The 21,483-nt window shown below is 29.3% G+C and overlaps 1 protein-coding gene across 1 annotated transcript in view; it reads left to right on the forward strand.

Annotated features, from left to right (window-relative positions):
• Positions 1-21,483, forward strand: part of LOC100206283 (uncharacterized) — a 156,928-nt gene that overhangs the window by 39,835 nt on the left and 95,610 nt on the right. The window contains exon 5 of the mRNA XM_065805859.1: positions 20,650-21,241. Coding sequence (XP_065661931.1) covers positions 20,650-21,241 — 592 coding nt within the window. The remainder of the gene's footprint in view (positions 1-20,649; positions 21,242-21,483) is intronic.

Below are 21,483 nucleotides of genomic sequence, written 5' to 3' on the forward strand. Positions count from 1 at the left end.
ATTACTTCCAATGAAAATGGAAATAATGATGAGGATAAAAAATTATTTATAAACTTTGGCATATATATAATTCTGACATAAATAAAATTCACTGAATGGTCACACACGAGCAGTGAACGCCTGAAGGAAGAAATGAAGTACATTAAAATAAAGGAGAATTATTTTTCAAACAAAGCATATTTTGACAGTTGTCAAGACAAAAATAAAGATTAATAGAGGAATATTTAAAATATAAATAAGACAGACAATGCACCTAAACAGTACTAAAAATAACAAAAAATTAATTGTTATATAAATACTAATATGAACGAAGATAAACAAAAAATAAATAAAACAAAAAATAAATAAAACAAAAAATAGATTAAAAAATAAAAAGTATGCATACAACAATGAAAGGCCTCAGAATGGAAAAAAAACATTAATGCCAATGTGTAAACATAATTTGTGTAGTGATTAAGTAATAAACATCTCAGAGTCGCGTCTATTATTAATGGCGTTTTGATGAGGATCAGCACTAATAACTAGTTTATTTCGTCAGATAAACGTCATCGCCACTTATGCTTTACCCCGCGACTAACGCCTATTCCATACTGCAGTAAAAAAGGATTCACTACAAGTTGCCAAAACCCAACCACATCCAAATTTGTAAAACACTAATTTTTTTTTGATGATATGATATAAAAAGTGTTGATCTACTGCACAATATAAATAAAAATAATTAAATAATAGCACCAATAAACCAAAAACAATCAAATGGCAATATACCCTTTTAACAACCTTTTAAAATTAAATAAAACGCAATAGAGTCTTCAAAAAACTCTAACGCTGTCATAGATACTTCATTCGAATTTTGTTAACCAATCTAAAGTGTAAGAAAATGAAACAACCTGCGCAACTTAAAATCATAACTTAAAATCAAATAATATATGAAAGTAGAAAAAAAAATATATTTCGCCTGCAAAAATGTAAAGATTTAAACATGCAGTGAAGGATACAAGAAATTCTCTGAATAATAATAAAAGACGAAAATTGTGCATGTGAAAGTTCAAATGAAGCTGAGTAATAAATGTAAGATAATATAGCATAAAAGTTTCTTGATAATAGTAATAATATGAAAATCAGCCAATCAATCATATATTTAAAAATATTGTAAAAAGATTAGCTAAATACTAAAATAAGACCAAATAAATTTAATCCAAATGAGTGGTTAAAAAATTATTTCGGGTGATAACAATAATATGTTGAGAAATAAAAACAATGTACGAAGCGGAAAAAAAAATCGTAGAAGAAGTCTTCTCTACGGTCTGAATTAAAGGAAACTTTGAGACCATATCTAAATCAAAATTTCTGAAAAAGTAAAGTTTTCTCTACGGTCCGAATTAAACGTAATTTTGAGAACATAACAAAACAACAACGAAAAGAAAATCTCTTGACAATTCCACCAAGCCATACTCTTCTCCATTGATTTCCTTTCATTGTGCTGCTACAATTTCCAATCCTAATCATCCAATGGAAATGGAAGTAATGATGAGGATTAGAAATTGAAATGGCTGATTTACTATCATTCATAATTATTTCAGGATACCTTACACTTTTCTTCATAATAACTAGTTTGTTGCCAGGATCGTTGGTGAGGTTAGTATTGTCGAAGTTCCATAAGTTTTGAGGTGGCACTCCTTCTATTTCCTTTTCCAAGTTATCATAGTAACTGTTGACGATTTCTCTGATGATCTCTGCTCTTGCTCTTTTAATATTGTTTGCAAATCTCTCTGTCAAATCTCTAGAGATCTCTCTAAATTCTCTATTTCTTTTATCAAATGACTTTGACTACTCTTTACCTGGCATGTTTTTTTTGAAACATTTCACTGTATGACTATTCCTGTCAAGATAAGGTTTTACTACAATTCTTAGATCATAAACTCTCAATGGATACCCAAACTTGGATACTCCTCTTCTTGTGAAAAATCTGTAGGATTTCCATTTTGTGTTTCTTGTCATTTCCTTTGGTAATTTTTGTCTGGAGTGTTGCTTTATTTTAAAGTGATCAGCTGCATAATGATAGCTCAATTCACCAGATTTTATTGCAGCAAATGTAAGTTTTAAATTCTCACTGCTGAAATCATTATATGCTCTGGCACCAACTTTTCTTTTGTACGTTTGAACCATATTTAAGGTATATGATCAACTAGCGGTGAATTTGAAAACAGATCTATAAAGTCAATGCAACCAAAATCTGATTGTTCAATGAATTAAAATGTTTTCACTTTAAACCTGTAAAAAAATATACTGTTGATATATTGTTGTCAATTTGACACTATATTTGTGTTGTAATTAAAGAAATATATCTCTGAACTGTTTTCCAAGAGTTTTTGTAAATGGCCTCAATTAGCCCCAAAATCATAGGTCAAATACATATTTGGAAAAAAGTTCAAAAAGAAATAATGCAGTTGAAATTGATTTATAAATAACGCATCAATTAGTTATCTGTGACTAATGTTATAATTTGGATTAATACATCCAAATTTTCTTCACAGAGAAAAGTTCAAAGACACTTTTTTTTGATACATTTCGACATGCAAATTAAAAGTTTATCACTTACTAGTTACATGTTTTCAAAATCCAATTGCAGTAACAGGTAGGTCTTGATTGTACTAATAATGCTGAAAAAAAATTAAATCTATAACAACAATACCAAAAGTGTTATAACATTTCCAAACTTTTTCCATTTTTGTACTCTTTTAACCCCATTAATCAATATCACATTACAAACATTGTTGTAATGTTGCTTCTCTTTTTCTTTTCTATAAATCTTTGTCAGTTCTCTGTCAATTGTTATCTTGCTTTATAAACTTCATATTTTCTTTTCCTGTAATTCCCAACTCTAATTGTGGTTGCTTGCAGCCTAGTTGGAAGTGAAGATGTTTAAAAACCACGAAAACAGCAAAAACTTGAGCAACCTAGACCTAATAATGATTGCATTTCAACTGTTAGTGATTGTTCAACTATACAATTATTGAGTTGTATGTTATTAACTTTAGAAGAGTTGATGCATATATAAACAAATGAAGAGTCTTTTATATATAACAATAACAGCTGATATCCACTTAATACAGAGTTCAAGGCACTCAGGGAAAACCTGGAAAACCAGGGAAAAGTTTTAAAAATTTAGAAAATCAGGGAATACCTGGTAAAATCAGGGAATTTTTTTTTAAATCTTTAAAATCAGGGAAAACTCAGGGAATATTTTTTAGTTTTTTATTTAGCTAGAAGTTATTTTACAGTATACAAGTTTTGAGTCTTTATACAGCTCACTACAGCGGTTTTATAACTTTATTTATAGTAAATATTATAAATCTGATAGTATTTTTCTCTTATTAGAATTTCTTATTTTCTATCATCCCACAAGTCTTCTTTCTGTTATTAGCAAGATCTTTGAATCTTTGATCAACAAATTTCTAACATCCCATCTTGAGTCAAATAAATTAATGTCAAACATTTTATACGGTTTTCGATCTTCTTGCTACTTAATTTTATCAGTATTAGATGGAGACGGTGAGGAAAGAGCTATTGCTCTTGACATATCTAAAACTATCTATAAAGTTTGGAATGCTGGTCTTCTCCATAAGCTTGCTTCATGTGGTGTATCTAAAAAGGTTTTTTTTTATTATCAAATCACTTCTTTCTAACCACTTTATTAAAGTTTACCTCAAAGGCCAACATTCTTTTTCATTTCCAGTAACTTCTGGGATACCTTAAGGTTCTATCTTTGGTCCTGCATTGCTTTTTTATCTACATTATTGATCTTTCTAACAATCTTACATTTAAAGAGGCTCTATTTGTACACAGATCAAATTTTTACTTCTGTTTTGAGAAAAAGTCTTCTCTTTTTGATTACTTAAAACAGGTAGCCAGGTAAACAGGTATCTTAAATCTGATCCATTTTCTGAAACAGCTTTGGGCTTGCAGTGGCTTGTGATATTTAACTCCAGCAAAACTCAGTTATTTTCTGAAAACAATTATTTCAATACTGTTAACATTCCTATATTGAGGAATGTTAACAGTATTGAATCTTCTTGGATTGTTGTTAACTACTGACTTCTCATATAAACCATATATACAATCCATTGCAAAGTTAGCATCTGCTAAAGTTGCTTCTTGATTTTCTTACTCCTGATTTCATCCTTTACCTCTACAAATCTCTTATTCATTCCTCTATGGAAACTGTTGTCATATTTTGCCTGGTTCTTCTAATAATGCTCTTTCTCGTCTAGGCAAAGTTTAACAATGGATTGTAAATATAGTTGTAAAATGCATTGTAAATATAGTTGTAAAAATAGCTGCTCTATCTGCCAAGCTTGACTCTCTCTCCCATTATTGTAAGGTTGTGTCTGTTTCTCTTTTCTACAAATACTATCATGGCCACTGCTTAAAGGAGCTTTTATCTCTATTTTCATTGACCAAAACTTATTCTCGCTTGACTCTTCATTCCCCAAAGTCTCATTCTTTTTACTTCCCTAGTCAAAAAGTCTTATAGGATATCCTATAAAAAGGATATAGAACATTCCTATAAGAAATCGGAACAAAATCTTATAGGAGTCCTATCCTATAAGACACAGTATATAAAAGTCCTATATGTATGGGCATACAGAAATCCTATTCAATCCTGTTCCAAAACTTATAGGAGTTTTATCCTATATGACACCAAATGTAAAATATATACTATAGTTTTACATTTACAGAAATCCTACTCAATTGAATAGGAATTATGTACATATAAAACTATATGATATTAATATCCTATATGTACAGGAATCCTATTCAATCCTGTTTAAAATCATATAGGATTGTCATTTGCAGTCGTCAAAGGGTATTTTCCTCTAGGGTTTTCCTACATACATTATCTTTTAGCTCCTAATTTAATTAAAACTAATGAATTAAATTCATTAAAAAAAACCCGAAAAAGAATAACATAATATTGATTGAGTCAGCAAGCAGTTCTTGTTAATAAATATATTAATTATTATTGTTATTAATATAATGTTCTTTATCAACAATAGTTTTCTTAAAATATTCAATACTTTGTTTTGCAAGTTTGCTTTCATCATTACACTTTGCAGTAATTGCTTAACATGACATAGTATAATTTTCCCTTTGAAATCGCTCAGCTAAGAAGTTTGAAAACAAAAATATGAATAAACTAAAAGTTATATATTTATTGAACAAAACAAGGGGAAATAGTGGTGCCAAATAAAATATTATGAAATCAATACCTTATATGTCTTAAACCTTCTTTGAGTCCAAAGCTGGCTTAGATATGCTAACTTTGGCTGAATTACATTGAACTCTTGTCAATGAATGACTTGATAAAACTTTACCCCAAAAAACCTCAGTTGTCAAATCTTCAACTGCTTGCCAATCAGTTCCTTAACTAATTGCAGAATACTGATTTATTATACAAAACAAGGGGAAATAGTGGTGCCAAATAAAATATTATAAAATCAATACCTAATATGTCCTAAACCTTCTTTGAGTCCAAAGCTGGCTTAGATATGCTACCTTTGGCTAAATTACATCAATTAATGACTTGATAAAACTTTACCCCACAAAACCTCAATTGTCAAATCTTTAACAGCTTGCTTACCGGTTCCTTAACTAATTGCAGCATACTGATTTGAAGTCAATTGAATATTTTCCCCCTTTTTTCACCTAAAAAAATAATATTAAATTAGTGCATTTTAAGATAAAATAAGGATATTTCTTATTTTATCTTACATTCATATTAAAGCATTTCAATTTTTTATTTAATAATTAATGATATTAATTATATATACATACATATATACATTCATATATATTAGAGTTATTCAAAATTTTGAAAAGATCTGCCCTGACCCCAAATTAGTACTTAAAATTTTTTACGAAAATTTTTTTGATTATTGAAAAGGTGTCCACAGAGGGTAAAAGGGTTAATTTTTGCCCTGTTTTTAGGAAAACTTCACCCAGCTTGTGGTGAAATTTTCCTAAAAACCCTTAAATTTCAACCAATTTAAAAAATCAACTATTCAATATCATAGTAATGAGTTCTACAACTTAAGTTTAAGGGGCTCTTTTCATAAATAAGCATTCAAAGTATTTTTTTTTTTTCAACAAAAAGCGGGTTTTTAGTGGGTATTTTCAAAATATCTTACATTTCACTTTTTGTGTACAATTTTATATTTAAAAACTATTTTTTTTTGTGAACAAATTTTGTTTTGAATAAAAAATAAAAAAAATTTTAAATAAAATAAAAAATACATTTTTCATTTTCAAGAGTTAAATATAATCTTTTATGATTATTTTATCTAACATACTTACAGTGCTGGCAAAAAGTCTTGGAACAAGGCACAATTTTACACAAATCAATGTTTCCACGCCAGTAGGCTCAGTGTTATTATCTTATATTTTTATCTTTAGGTATAAATATATTTATAAAGACAATTTTGTAGCTTAAACAGTTAATTCAGTGAAAATCATGGCTAAGATTCGGCAGCTTAGTAAAGAAGAAAAAGCATGCATTCAACGTCTTGCTAAAAGCGGTATGTCTCATGCAGACATTGCAACAATTTACATGGTTGAACGCACTACAATTTGGCGTGTTGTAAAGCAGGTTATCCCCCTCTTTCCTAAAAATAGGTCTGGATGTCCTAGAGTCACTTCACAGCGTACTGACCTCAGTATGGTAACAATGGTCAAGATGAATCCTTCAATAACCTCTGGTGACCTACAGAACAGCATACCAACACTTTCTAATGTCTCAAAGCACACAATCCGTCACAGACTTTCTGTGGAATTAAACTTACCTGCACGAAGGCCATTTAAGAAGCCATTAGTAACTGAAAAGATGAGAAAAAAGCGCATTGAGTTCTGCAAGAAGCATCAAGATTGGACAGAAGAGCAGTGGACACAGGTGATGTTCAGTGATGAGTCCATGTTTCGTCAGTTTTCTGATGTTAAGCTTTTTGTTCATCGACCTACTAGTTCTAATCCTACCAATACTAAATACACATGCAAAACTGTGAAGCATTCACCTTCTGTAATGGTGTGGGGTTGTTTTTCTGCTCATGGCCTTGGAGATTTATACTTTTTGCCCAAAGGAAAAACTATGAATGCAAAAAAGTACCTCAACGTTTTGGATGAATCTCTAATCAATTTCATGATTATTCATCAGTGCACAATTTTTCAACATGATTCAGCACCATGCCACACTGCGAAGTCTGTGAAGCAGTGGCTTGGATCAAAAAACATACAGTTGCTTGATCTCAACCCAATTAAAAATCTTTGGATGTTAATCAAGAAGCATGTATCTGCTAAGAACTGCAGTTCATTAGATGGTTTAAAAAATGCTATTCGTCATGTATGGTGTACAGAAATTACATCAGGACTATGTGAAAATCTTGCCAAATCCATGCCCAAACGAAATAGTGCTGTGTTAAAAAACAAATGATATCCTACCATGTGTATATTAATAGTATAATATATAAACAAAGGATATCCTACCATCATGTATATTAATAGTACATCTGTTTAAAATAATTATACAATGTAATAAAAATAATTGAACTTGTTTTTGGTGAAAATATAATATTTTTTAAAGTATTATTGTTTTTGGAAGTAATTATGAAAAGTAATTATGATGTTGCAAGACTTTTTGCATTTGTGTACACATTGCAAACATTGATTTGTGTAAAATTATGCCTTGTTGCAAGACTTTTTGCCAGCACTGTATATGTAAACACTTAATTTTAGATTAACATAAAATATTAATAATTTATATGATGCCACCAAAAAAGTAAATTGAGAGAGTTTGATGATACTTTTCTAGTAGGGAAAATAAATTGTACTATTCCCAACAAATTTGCGACTACACAAGAAATTCTTCAATACTACAACTTTCTGAGAAAATCTAAATCTGAAGTTAAACTGAGTTTTATTGTAGGATGATCATTCTCACCAAATTGTCCTACCAGTTAGTTAAATTGCTGCATAATATCTAAACTTGTAATTCCATGGACATGTGGTGGATTTGAAGTAATTACAACTCAGAAGCTAAGGTAATGATAGATTAAACTGTATAACCTTATCAAAACACTAAAATATATTTTTAAGTTTTTATAAGCATTTAATAATAATAATTGGATCAAGGTCAAAAAAATGGTGAAGGACTGGATGAAGCTGAAAAGCTTAAGTAAAAGAAACAACCCTGCTGAAGTTAAAAAAAGGTAGAAATTTATAGAAAATATGAAAAAAGTTTTCTGGATTATAGAAAACCCACTAAATATGATTGAAAAAATAAGGAAAGATAGATTGAGAAACCAAAATGACAAAGAGGAAGACATAGCGTTTCTTAAAGACCAGTTAGAGAAAAGGAAATGAAGGTTAGGAGATTGTATAAGAGATTTCAGTATTCATTAAAAAGAAAGTATAAATCTAAGTGTAATTATAATAAATTAAACAATGCATCTGATACTGATTCTAAGAATTCATTAAGTTCTTTTAATACCAATAAAAGCAATTCAAATAATAGTGATTTTGAAATTGAGCCGTATATTGATCCTACAAGTTCTGTCGACCTAACGGAGGATATCTTACACAGTATTGCTCACACAGCAGTTTGAGAGAGTTCAATTCCACATCAACATGCAGCAATTCTTAACAGTATTATTGTTAGGGATTGCGATTTCCCGGACTTTTTCCATTCCTGGGATAGTAGGAATTATTTACAGTGTTCCCAGGATCCTGGGAAAATCTTCATCAGGGAAAATATTAATAATTAAATACACTTTTCTATTTTTCTATTTATTTTTTGTAACTGTTTACAATTTTAAAGTGACTTCTGAGAAAAACCAGTGCACCAAGATGGCTGCCTGTCAATCTAGTTTTATAGTTGGTAAAAAAAAATCCAGTTGAACACCCTTCCAGCCTCTACACTAGAAGTACGAATAGTTAAAAGGGCATTATAAAGCATATCTAAGTAATGCGATCTTTTATTAGTAGCTTCAAATAGATTGAGTTCTTGACGCATAGTTGATTTATTGCACTTGACTTCAAAAACATCTTTTTTTTTGCAAATTTTTCTAATCAAGCATCCATAGATTCTGATTTATATTAATAATACTATTGTTAAGTTTTCTATTGCTATTTTCTGCTTTTGCTATATTTTTAATTATGGGAAAAAGTCGACCAGCTATTTCAATCGCTAAATTTATCATTACTGCTTTAGATAGTATGCTAAATAAGTCATCATCCATATCACTTTTTAAAGATTGTGGATTATCTAAAAATCTTAGTAAACCAACAAGATCTGTTTTTCTTCTTTGACATATTCTTTCAATTAAAGCATTTTTAAGATCTTTTGCTAGGTAGCATTCTTGAACATCAAGTTCTTTAACCATTAATTTTAATGTGTCGTCAGCTGTTAATAAAGTTGCTTCCCTTCTGCAAATCATTTCAGAACCTAAGATAATAGGTTCCAGACTTTTTGGTAAATTTTCAATTACTGTAAGTTCATCATCAGACAACATTAGGTTTTATAAACTGAAATCCACCAGAGATTTAAAAACTGCTTTTTTAACTTTAATAAATCTTTGAATCATGGTCAACATTGAATTCCAACAAGTTTTTGAATCCAAAATTAGCACTATCCATTTTTAAAGGAGATCTTTTAAAAGTTACAACTATTTTTCGAACTTTAATCAGAACTTTATGAAGCTCAGGAACAAGATCAGGAGCTTGGTCACTAATTTCATTTTGTTGGTCCTCCTCCTCATCCTCCTCCTCCTCATCATCATCAAAAACATCATCTTTAATGTCTTTGTCATTAGTACTTTGATTATTATTTTTAACTTTTTTTTATAAATTACATCAACTATAGCTAAATGAATTGCATGTGCAAAACAAAGTTGATATTCAGAAGGCAAAGTATTTCCTAATTTTTCCATAACAGAAGCACCATCAGTTGTTATGCAAACTACATTATTTGTAAGACTTACATAAAACATGTTTAATTTTTTGATGAGTAGTTCTAGGCAATCATTTGAATTTTTCGATCCTAACATTCGCTCTAATCCAAGATTAATAAAGCCTTTAGTAAAGTGAAGATTTATATTCATAAATCTTCTGCCATGTTTTGAATATTCATCCAAATCTATACTAAACTTGCATTTTTTTTTCTTTTATTTCGAAAATCTTTCTTTTATTTTCTTCGACTATTTCCATATAATATTTGTATATAAGATTCATGACATCTGTTTTCGATTTAGGCAGAGTGAAGCCTTTATCACAAAGCAACTCACGAATTTGATCCGATTCAGTTATTGCATTTATAGAAAATCCATCAATAGTAGCAAAGCGAGCCAATCGTTCTCCCAATAAAACTTTTTTTGTCATGGAATCGATTGTTAATTGAACACAATGTTTTTTATTTTATGGTTCTTCTTTATTTAAAATAATATTATAGATTTTTTCTAAATGTCTTTTCAATCCAACAGTGGAACCACCTTTGCATAGTAATATTTTTGGACAATGTTTGCGTAGTGCTTCGTCTACTTTTTTAAGATCAAAATAACTCCAAACCTTCGAAGTTTTAAGATTTAAGGACATTTTTTAAAAGTTTCTAATGTGCTGCGACAAATTTCAATATGTAAACAATATAAATAAGCAATATTTCTTATGGTCCGGAAAGCAAAAAATTCTGACTTTGGCGGGAAAGTTAAAAATATGTGCACAAAAATCCTAGGATCCCAGAAAAAATTTCCCGGGATTCTGGGAAATTGGAATAATATTTTTTCCAGTAATTTCCTTGGAAGAATAACTAATTATTGTCAGTTCTGGAGGATGCATATCTGAGTTTGTATGCTCTAACTCTTCATCATACAGAGGAGCAGAGAACACTGCGTTAATGGGTGCAAATGAAATCAGAGACCGTATAAAAAGCATTTCTAAATCTTCAAATTCTCTGATAGCAATTCATTTTGATGGAAAAATTGTAAAAGAACATACTGAAGGGAAACAGTTTTTAGAAGATAGGTTAGCTAGTTCTTGCTAGAATTAAAGGAAAAACCGAGTTACTTCCAACAATTGACTCAGGTTGTGGAGAATACCAAAAAGAAGCTATAGAAGAACTTATTTTAAACTTTGAATTAGAGGTTAAAGTTCAGCGCCTTTGCTTTGATACCACTAGCGCTAACACAGGTAAAGCAAAAGGAGCTTGTAGCTCCTTTTTCTTTAAATCAAAATTTAAAAAGATTATCAACTATTGATTTCTGGATTAATGAACAAAAGCTGAGTGCTATTCAATTTTGCAGATATATAGTTAGCACTAAAGTTTTTAAGACAAAAAAAATTTGTTTAAGATGGAAAGTTTTGTAAAGATTTTATGAGGAATTGACTGAACTTGGATTGATGGTACTGTCACACACCGACAGGTTTAAGCTTCACAATCCTGGAGCTGTTCATTATGCCAGATTTATGAGTAAAAGTTTATTTTACCTAAAACTGTTTCTACTTATGGAAAAAGTCATTGAAATCAATGAAGAGAGCAGAGATGAAGTCACTGAAATGACAATGTTCCTTTTCATTTTTTACACTGAATGGTTTTTTAGAACGGAGCTAAGTTCTGCTATTCCGACGCAGGTACACGGTCTAAATTAAAACTGTTTTAAAATAAAGATATAATTTTGAATAAATATATAAAATAGGTATATTATTTATTTTTAAATTAAACATTGACAAATCTAAGCCTTGACTATTAGGATATGAAAGCATACTGGGTGATAAGCTTAAACTTTTCACAGGATGATCCTCCCAGTTTAGTTTCACTAGTTACAGAGAAATCCTGGCTTGTATTTAACATATTTGGTCATGGAAAAGTTGAGGTTCAATGAATGAAGCTTCCTCCAGAGCATTGGATTTTAAATGATTTCTATCAAAAATTTGAAACAGCCATCATGAATCTTGATGTTGTGAACGATCGTTCAGAAAGAACAGTCAAATTAGTTCAACAACTTGTTAACAAAGTACATTCAGAAGAGAAAAGGCAAGATGCGTTTTTTTTTACTCATGAAATATAAAAATACAAACGAAATCAAAATGGTAGAAAAAAGTTGATTATGACAAAGCTGCACTCAATAGTATTACTTAATATCTACTTTTTGATCCAATTTATTTTTGAAACACTTGTAAATTTTTGGTTTTTGTTTTGTATTGGTAAATATTTTTATTGTATTCAAACAAATATTTAATGTTTTTAAACAAATATTTTATGTTTTGATGATTTTCAATGCTTTATCATTCTTCCGAGAGTTACTTAAAGATATATTTATGAAAAAAGCCCCTTAAACTTAAGATGTAGAACTCATTACTATGTTATTGGATAGTTTATTTTTTAAATTGGTTGAGATTTAAGGGTCCCACAAGCGGGGTAAAGCTTTCCTAAAAACAGGACAAAAATTGACCCTTTTTCCCTCTGTGGCAACCTTTCTGATGTTCAAAAAAATTTTTGTAAAAAATTTTAAATACTAATTTGGGGTCAGGGCAGATCATAAGCTAGAGCTCTTTTCAAATTTTTGACATGACCTATTTTTGAACAACCCTGATATATATATATATATATATATATATATATATATATATATATATATATATATATATATATGTATATCAACCCAGGCAATTAGCGTCGGCATTTAGCAATGTCGACCTAACTGCCAACCTGAAAGTGTTTGAGGTTGGTAATTTTTTGCCGACCTCGTTTCAATGTTTTATGGTCATACCTTTGTATCAAATAATTTTTCTGACCTGATGCCGACCTCTATAAGATTGAGGTCGGCAAATTATTGCTGATCTCATTTTTCCTAATTCCGAGGGTTGCTGTATATATTTACATATATATACATATATATATATATATATATATATATATATATATATATATATATATATATATATATATATATATATATATACATATATATATATATACATATATATATATATATATATATATATATATATATATATATATGTATATAAATATGTATATATATATATATATATACGTATATATATATATATATACGTATATATATATATATATATATGTATATATATATATATGTATATATATATATATATATATACGTATATATATATATATATATATATATGTATATATATATATATATATATGTATATATATATATATATATATATATATATATATATATATGTATGTATATATATATATATATATGTATATATATATATATATATATATATATGTATATAGTGAGAGTATTATATTGCTAAACATTAACAGGGGAATTAAATATTTTTCACCACCCGAACTCAGGGGAAAAGTACATAAAAACAGGGAAAAATTAGGGAATACTCAGGGAAAATCGATTTCTAAAATTGCTATGAACACTGTAATAATTCTTCATTATCAAGGCCAAACTTTGCTTCAGCAAATGCAATTGTTTATATATATATATATATATATATATATATATATATATATATATATATATATATATATATATATATATATATATATATATATATATATATATATTAGTGCATTCAATTGGTGCAAGTTTTGTGCTATTTAGGGTAAAAGCATGAAACTTGGTGGATATGTTGATAAGGTTAAAATACTCATTTTAAGACTCAGACTTTCAAAATGACCATAGATGATCTCCATGGAAATTAGCACCTGTGCATAGCAATAAAATTGTATTTTTAGAAATCTAATAATTTATACACTATTCGAAAGCTCAATAAAAATAAAGCATAAAATATAAAAACACTATATAGAAAAAATTAACTGATAACAAGTTAGAGGGCTTTAAAATGCTGTAAATCCAGCGGGTAAAATAGATATAAAGTATTGTGTGCAAAAATAAATTAGACTTATTTTTTTTGAATGAGAATGTACAAAATTTTGAAAATTTTTTATTTGTTTGAAATATAAAATAAGTTTATTATTTTTATTTTTTCTAAGAAAAAAACGCTTTGATAAGACAATCAAGCCCATAGTACTTTCCCCCTGAAATTATTAAAAAATTGAATAATTCCTTAATCGTTCTATCAATCCCATAGGGATTGATAGAACAATTATATTAAAAAGGCAATTTAGAGGGCTGGTTGTAGGTGGTTTGCATAATTTTTTTTGCTTTAATTTGTCACAAAATTCTTTTGTGTTCATTAGGGATATGACAATTTTTAAAGACCCTATCCCCATGTTACTTTTTGTGGAGTTTTAATGCAAAGATCAAGAAAAATCCAATGGCAAGTGTCAACATTAAAAAAATGTCACCCCCTTATTCAAATTTATAAAAATATATACAATTATACATTGTACAAAATGGTTTTTTTTAATCAGAAATACAAACATACAGGTTTTAGTGTTCATTTGTCAAAAGAAATTTAATGTTAATTTTTCCAATGCTTTTGCACAATGGAAGTAAATCCTGCAGAACTTTAATTGCACGTTCAGCACAAATGTTTGACCTTTGAGTTGGGATTGGAGTCGGCTCAACCGACCAAAAAGTCCTTAAAGTCTTCATTGCCTTTGAGTGATCTTTGCAAACGGCTGCCAAATTATTGTAGTTATCCTGATTATAAACCTGACCAGAAAACCAGATGTCACTCCACGTGCCACTAATAAAGTCACATGATGACTGACCTTCAGCTGACTGTCGAAATTCTGGAAGTAAAATATAAGCTAGCAAAGCATGGATTGCTCGGCTATTCCATCTTGCATTGCTTATATTTGGCATGGTTCTAAAATTTACTTTAGGGAAGCATCCTGTTTTCTTAAACTGTCTGTAACAAGTGATCAAGTGATGAAGGAAAGCCATATCATCTCTCCAAACAATTTCTTCTTCTTCCTTCAGAGCATCTCCAGAATTGTCAAAGATGCTTTCAGTTGCTGGTACTCTTCTGTTATTCTGCTAATGAACCAATAATTGAGATTAGGCGAGGTTGTTGCTGCTTCAAAATAATCATTCATCACATGATTTAGTAATGTATCAAGAATATGATGCTGGCATCCAATATAAAGAGGTTTGTCTAATCCAAGCTTAACAAAACGCTTCTGTAGTAGTGTGACTGCCCCAACAGATTTTCCTGTATTTGCAGAGGTTGTATCAGAAATTATTAACTTAATTGCAGGCCATAGCTTATATTCATCAAGCACAGTTTTTATTCCATTGAATATTGTTTCACCTTTTCCATTGATCAGTGCAAGAACTGCTAGTTTAACTTCTCTATTTTCATTTTTTAGAACTACAACCTGGTACTCTGTATTCTTTATGTGCTTCCCATCAAAGTGCAAGCTCCAGTTTTTGTTTCTTAGAGTTTCAATAAAATGTTCTTTTAATTTTTCTCCTGCTTTCATTGTAGCTTTGTAAACACCACTTTGACTTGGAGTTGGAATAGAAATTCCATCTTTTCCAAGAGTTTTGCAGACTGTGTGTGCCTTTCTTGAACTCAGTTTTGCTTTTGTCACCAAATTTATTGCATAATCAGTTTTTTGTCTTTTACATGTTGTTGGAGTCTCTGAATCTTGAGAACCACTGTCAGAATCTTGTTTTTCTTCTTCAGTGCTAAAATGTTCTTTATCTTCACTGCTTAAATCATCCTTAGTATTTTGACTGACTTTTTGCTTAATCAACTTTAGTTTTCTAGGATGAACTCCTTGTGTATCTTCAATTGTGGTGCAGTAGCCAGCTCTACCATTTGTTGACATCTGAAGATTATAGAAGGCTTTGTCTTCTTGGCACAACCATTCTCCATTTTCATCAGTTGAACAAGTTGGTAAAGTCTTGTGTTCCTGGTTTTCTGCTGTCTTTTTCATACTTGTTTAGTACATTCTCAATTTTTCTTTCCACTGTTGATTTGCCTTTTTGAATTGGAAGATTCAGTTTTTTCCATAAGATTTTTACTTCTTTGACCACTATCACAACTCTCTCCTGTCTACTTTTCACATTTGCAGCCAAACACTTAAATCTGTCCAGGATATGCTGTTCTGTTGGCATTTTGTTCATTTGATCAAGACTGTCAACAATCTTTGCATACTTTCTTGAATTCTTGGCTGTTTCAAACCTCACCAAATTTGATTCCCATAGTTTCTTATTCAAATCTGAATGAAGACTATTTTTAGACATCTTGACTAAAGTCTAGTCGAATTATAATTTGAGTTTAAATTTAATTATCTACAAATAAACAAATCTTATGAGTTTAGGTTATCAAAAGAAGTTTATAAAATATCAAAAGTCAGGTGATGATATAATATATAATATGAAAGATTATGTAATAAGAATGCATACATTTAGCAAAATCACACCAGCAATAAACTGAAGCTATGATACCTTAAATTGTACTGTATCTAACAATAGATACACTATGAGTCATAAAAAAACATGCCACTGAACTTATTGCAATAACTTTGTTCATTGTGAACCGATTTTAAAAATGGTGTCTTCTTCAAGTAGAGAACAAGAACAATACTTGACTAATATAAAATATTACTTTTTAAATTCTTTTTTATTGTCTCAGCCTAGAATTTTTAAACTAATTTTAACTTCTATATAATAAATCAGACAATTTTTCTGTTGTTGAAGTTTGGAGTGTTCGTGTACAGTCAGTTTTTAGAATTGGGTCGCCATCAGACGAATGTTTTTCTGCTATTCAATTCTTAACAAAACCTAAAATTTTGTTAGGCATCAGACCAAATTTGACAAAGTTATGGTAGAAAGTTCAGTGGCATGTTTTTTTACGACTCATAGTGTAGATGGGAGAAAACAGTTTTCAGCTTAAGGGAGTGAACTTTTTTAAGATTTAACACTTTCAAATGGTATTTCCAGTTTTAAAATGTAATTCTCCACTCATAGTGTGAAATGTGAAACCATGCATGGCCAAAAAAAATTTTTAGTCATACCTCTAGTGTACATACAAAATTCCAATATCAGTCAATTGATAATTCACAATAGTATGAAAGGTGTTTGTCAAAATCAACAAAAAACCAAGATTCAAAAAAGACAAAAATCTTGAGAAAGTCCCATAGGTATTTATGTAGGCATAATGATTCATACGAAAACTCACAAAAAGACACTTGATAAACTTTATAAAGTTGGGATATCAATATCTTAAAACCGGGTTATAGAATTATCAACACAAATAAGTAATAGAGTTTTGAACTACTTTGCAGAAAATAAATTGGTTTGCCCACTGAGCTTGAATCCTAATGTTTTCGCAACTGCTGCTTTGGATAATATAGACCACAACCCAAGTTCCACAACAGCTTAAGACTCTTTTCATGGAACAGAAATATTATTATTCCAGCATCGAAAATCAGAGAAAGTTGTATCAGATCTTGAAATTTCTACTTTGGGATTTTCTGAAAGAAAAAAAAAGTTATTAAACCTTCCTGATTTATACACTGAGATTCGACCAGTTTTGAATTTTAATGAAAAACCCGAAATGGAAAACTATTCAAATGTCTGTTTAAACAACTTCTTTTAGGAACTTACACCTAAAATAGACTTAGGAAAAACGTAAGACTTACACATCATCTTATGCATACTATATGTTTATATAGTTAATCAAAGATATACATAAACAATTTTTATTTTAGTTCAGCTGGTTGTACTATGTTGAAAATGTACCACTATTGAGCAAAAAAATCGAAAACAGCTTCAACATAATTGGTCAGCATTCAATGCATCAAAGATTAGTTCTGTCAAAGTAATTGTTTATTCAGCATTGCTCCCAATATTCTGCGAATCTTCTAAATCTGCTACCATGATCAAACATGGAATGGATGTGATCAAGACAGCAGATTTTTTAAATAAAGGTCAAACACTTGTCATTACTTTTGACCAGTCATTGTATTCCTTGGCTAAACAGATATTGGAAAGAATACTACAAAGAAAAAGCTTTCATCATTATGATGGGGCCACTTCATATTGAAATGGTGGCGCTTAGAACATTTGGTGATTGGTTGAAGATTCCGGGAGGTGTTCTGCTTTAGTTGAAGCAGAGATTTCATCAGCAGAGAAAGTTGAATTATACCTTAATGCATCACATTATTAAAAACAAGAAGTTTGCATTACATTTCTTGTTTTTAATACATGTGATGTATTAAATGAGAATGAGAGGTGTGAAAAACCTTTTGATGATTGGAGTGAAAATCATGAACAGGTTTATCCCCAATTTAGATTTTGGTCAATAACACTCAGATTTAAGCTGGTTATATTAGCTTTTGTGCAATTAATAAGGACTGGAAATTTTGATTTGTATTTGACAATTGCTACCTTAACAAGTTTTTTGCTTATGAAAACCTCACATTTCCACTGTCTCTTTTTAGAAGAACTGTTACACAGTGGACTGAAATGTACAGTGCACTTAAAGATAAACCTATAGTTGAATGTTTGATTATTGATGGAGCTGTAGTCGTAAATATTTTATCATCCAAGAATTGTGAAACATTCGAAGATTAATCAACCAAGGTATTCCAGAAACTTATTTTGGAACAGTTGCAATCATATGCAAGAGTAGATATTATTTGGGATGTCAACACAGAGAACAGCCTTAAAGAACCAGCAAGAGCCAAAATAATAAAAGATATTCGTCATTGTGTGTTGCCCGAATCAAAGATCTGAATGAGAATCCAATTAATTGGCATTTATTTCTTTGTATTAATTATTACAAAAACATATTATTTAAGTTCTTTTTAGTCCAAGTATCTTGTCTTCAAACAGATAGATTGATTATTGTGACCTAGGAGGATTCAGTGATATCAAACCAAAATATCAACAAATCCAATCTTGAGCCTTGCATACATGAAGAAGCAGACTCTCTTATATTTCTTCACACATATGATGCTGCTATAAATAATGGACTCAAAAAAGCCATGATCAGAACTGTAGATACTGATGTTGCTGTCATTTGTAAAACTTATTATTTGTACTTTAGATTATCTTCAAGTTAAAAAATATTTCATGTCATAAAAACAACTTTTATTAAAAATCACATGATCATAGTTTTCTAATTTCAGGTTTAGGAGATTTTCATAAGCTGCATTTAGAAGAATTATGGATATGGTTTAGTATGGGCAAAAACAAACACTTCATTTCACTGCACGATCTTGTAAAATGTCTCTATTACACGCGATAACAGATTGTGATCAAGTTTCATTTTTTGCTAGAAAAAGGAAAAAACTTTCCTGGAAAACTTGGGGGAAATTTGAAGATTCACTAACGCATTGCAATCAATTTCTAATTGTCCCTCAAAGGAAGATATCATCAGTATTTTCAACTTAATTTAAAGATTTTTTGTGCTACTATATGACCCTACAAGTTCTTACAGTAGTGTAAATGAATGCAGAAAAGACCTAACTTCAAAAAAAGGACGTTTACCAGATGCCGTACCTCCTATGCAAGACGCTTTGCAACTGCATATCTCTAGAGCTGTTTACCAGGCTTTGTATTGCTGGGTACAATCATTGTGTAATAATCCATTGTTGTCTAATTCATGTGAGTGGGGTTGGATTATGAAAGACTATATTTACGGACGTTACGGATGTTTGGATGACAATTCCGGAAGCTTCCAAAATGTGCAGTGAACTTATAGGATGTGGCTGAAAAATAGAGAAGTTGTAAAGTTCTTTGTAAATGTGTAAAAGCTTTACTTCCATGTACTGCACTTTGCAAATGTGTCAGTGATTGTGAGCATTAAGTTCATAATTTACCAAATGTTTTGAATATAACGGGTTTTGAAAGTTTATTTAAAATTTTAAGAGACAACTTTTGATCTATAACATTGTTTTTTAACTATTTATTAAATATTAAAATTAAATATTTTAGTATTATTTATAAATTTTTATTTTTATTTTTATTAAGGTTGCACTTGTACTTGTGTCATAAGCACATTTAATTATAATTAAAAAATGCAATTGTGAGAGTTAAATTCATAATTTGCCAAAAGATATAAATATAACAGGTTTTATAGTTTATTTAAAAATTTTAAGAGGTAACTTTTGATTTATAACACCGTGTTTTTAAGTATTTATTAAATATTAAAATTAAATATTTTAGTATCATTTATAAATTTTTTTTTTAAATTTTTGTTAAGGTTAAACTATGTTATAAGAACATTTAGAAAATAAGACAATTCAGCTTTAAATGGCTGGAATAAGGCAATTCAACTTTTTATTTGGCACACACTTTTTTATTATATCAAGTCTTACATGTGAAATCCTTATAATACTACAATAAAAGATGAATTAGTCAATTAGGAAGGTTCCACGTAATTTCTGGTATTTTCTAATAAAAACCTCTGAAAATAAATGTAATTCGTTAACTTGCCCCTACTGCCCCAAGTTTCTCTTCTAAATTTCTATATTATCCCATTTTTATGGCTCCTAATCATAACTTAACTAAAGTTATATTGTTATAGCCAATAGTTGATATTAAGTAATTATATTTAACTTTAAATTTTAACTTTAAAGTTAACTTGAATTTTTATTGGTTACTTAATTTTATTTGAAAAATTGTTAAACTGTTTATTATTTAAAAGCACATAACTAGTGTTTTATTTTATTCAAATTAGGTTATGCTTCCTAATAAAAGTGATATAGGTAATCTGTATTGTTCAAGAAATTGCCAGAGCCCTGTAGTACTGCACTGTCCAGACTCTCGCCATAATAAAGGTCTTTGTGTTAAATGTGCTGAAAAAGCTAAAAAAGAACTTATGGGACCTGCTGGACCAAATGCATCAACAAACATTTATGATTGTCAGGTTACAAGAGTAGAATATGATGGACGTGTTTATATGAACAATGTAGAAAGCAGAAAACCACCATACCAAAAAGCAATTCATTGGAAATCAACACGACGTTTAAGTTCTGCCAATCTTGTTGGGCTAGTTAAACTATCTTATAAGGGTTCTTGTCTTAAGGAAAATGATACAATTATTTGGGGTGAAATTGTTAATCATGGGGAACAAAGAGATGAATTTAGAAGGCGTGAAGAGAAACGTCTTTGTGTTTCACTTTCTACAATAAATGAAACAAAATTTACAGATTTTATAAAAAAACATGACTATTTGGCAGTGATTGATTGCATGACATTTGTTCCTGAGCATATTCCTATTCTAAAAGCACTTGATATCCAAAAAGTATCAAATTTACCATTTCAAGAAGGTTTTTTTTTTTTAATTTAATATTTTTAGTACTAAATTAACTCAATATTACAATGTTATATATATATATATATATATATATATATATGTATATATATATATATATATATATATATATATGTATATATATATATATATATATATATATATATATATATATATATATATATATATATATATGTATATATATATATATAATATATATATATATATATATATATATATATATATATATATATATAA

This window comes from Hydra vulgaris, chromosome 09 (assembly GCF_038396675.1).
Source record: "Hydra vulgaris chromosome 09, alternate assembly HydraT2T_AEP".
Lineage (NCBI taxonomy): Eukaryota > Metazoa > Cnidaria > Hydrozoa > Anthoathecata > Hydridae > Hydra > Hydra vulgaris.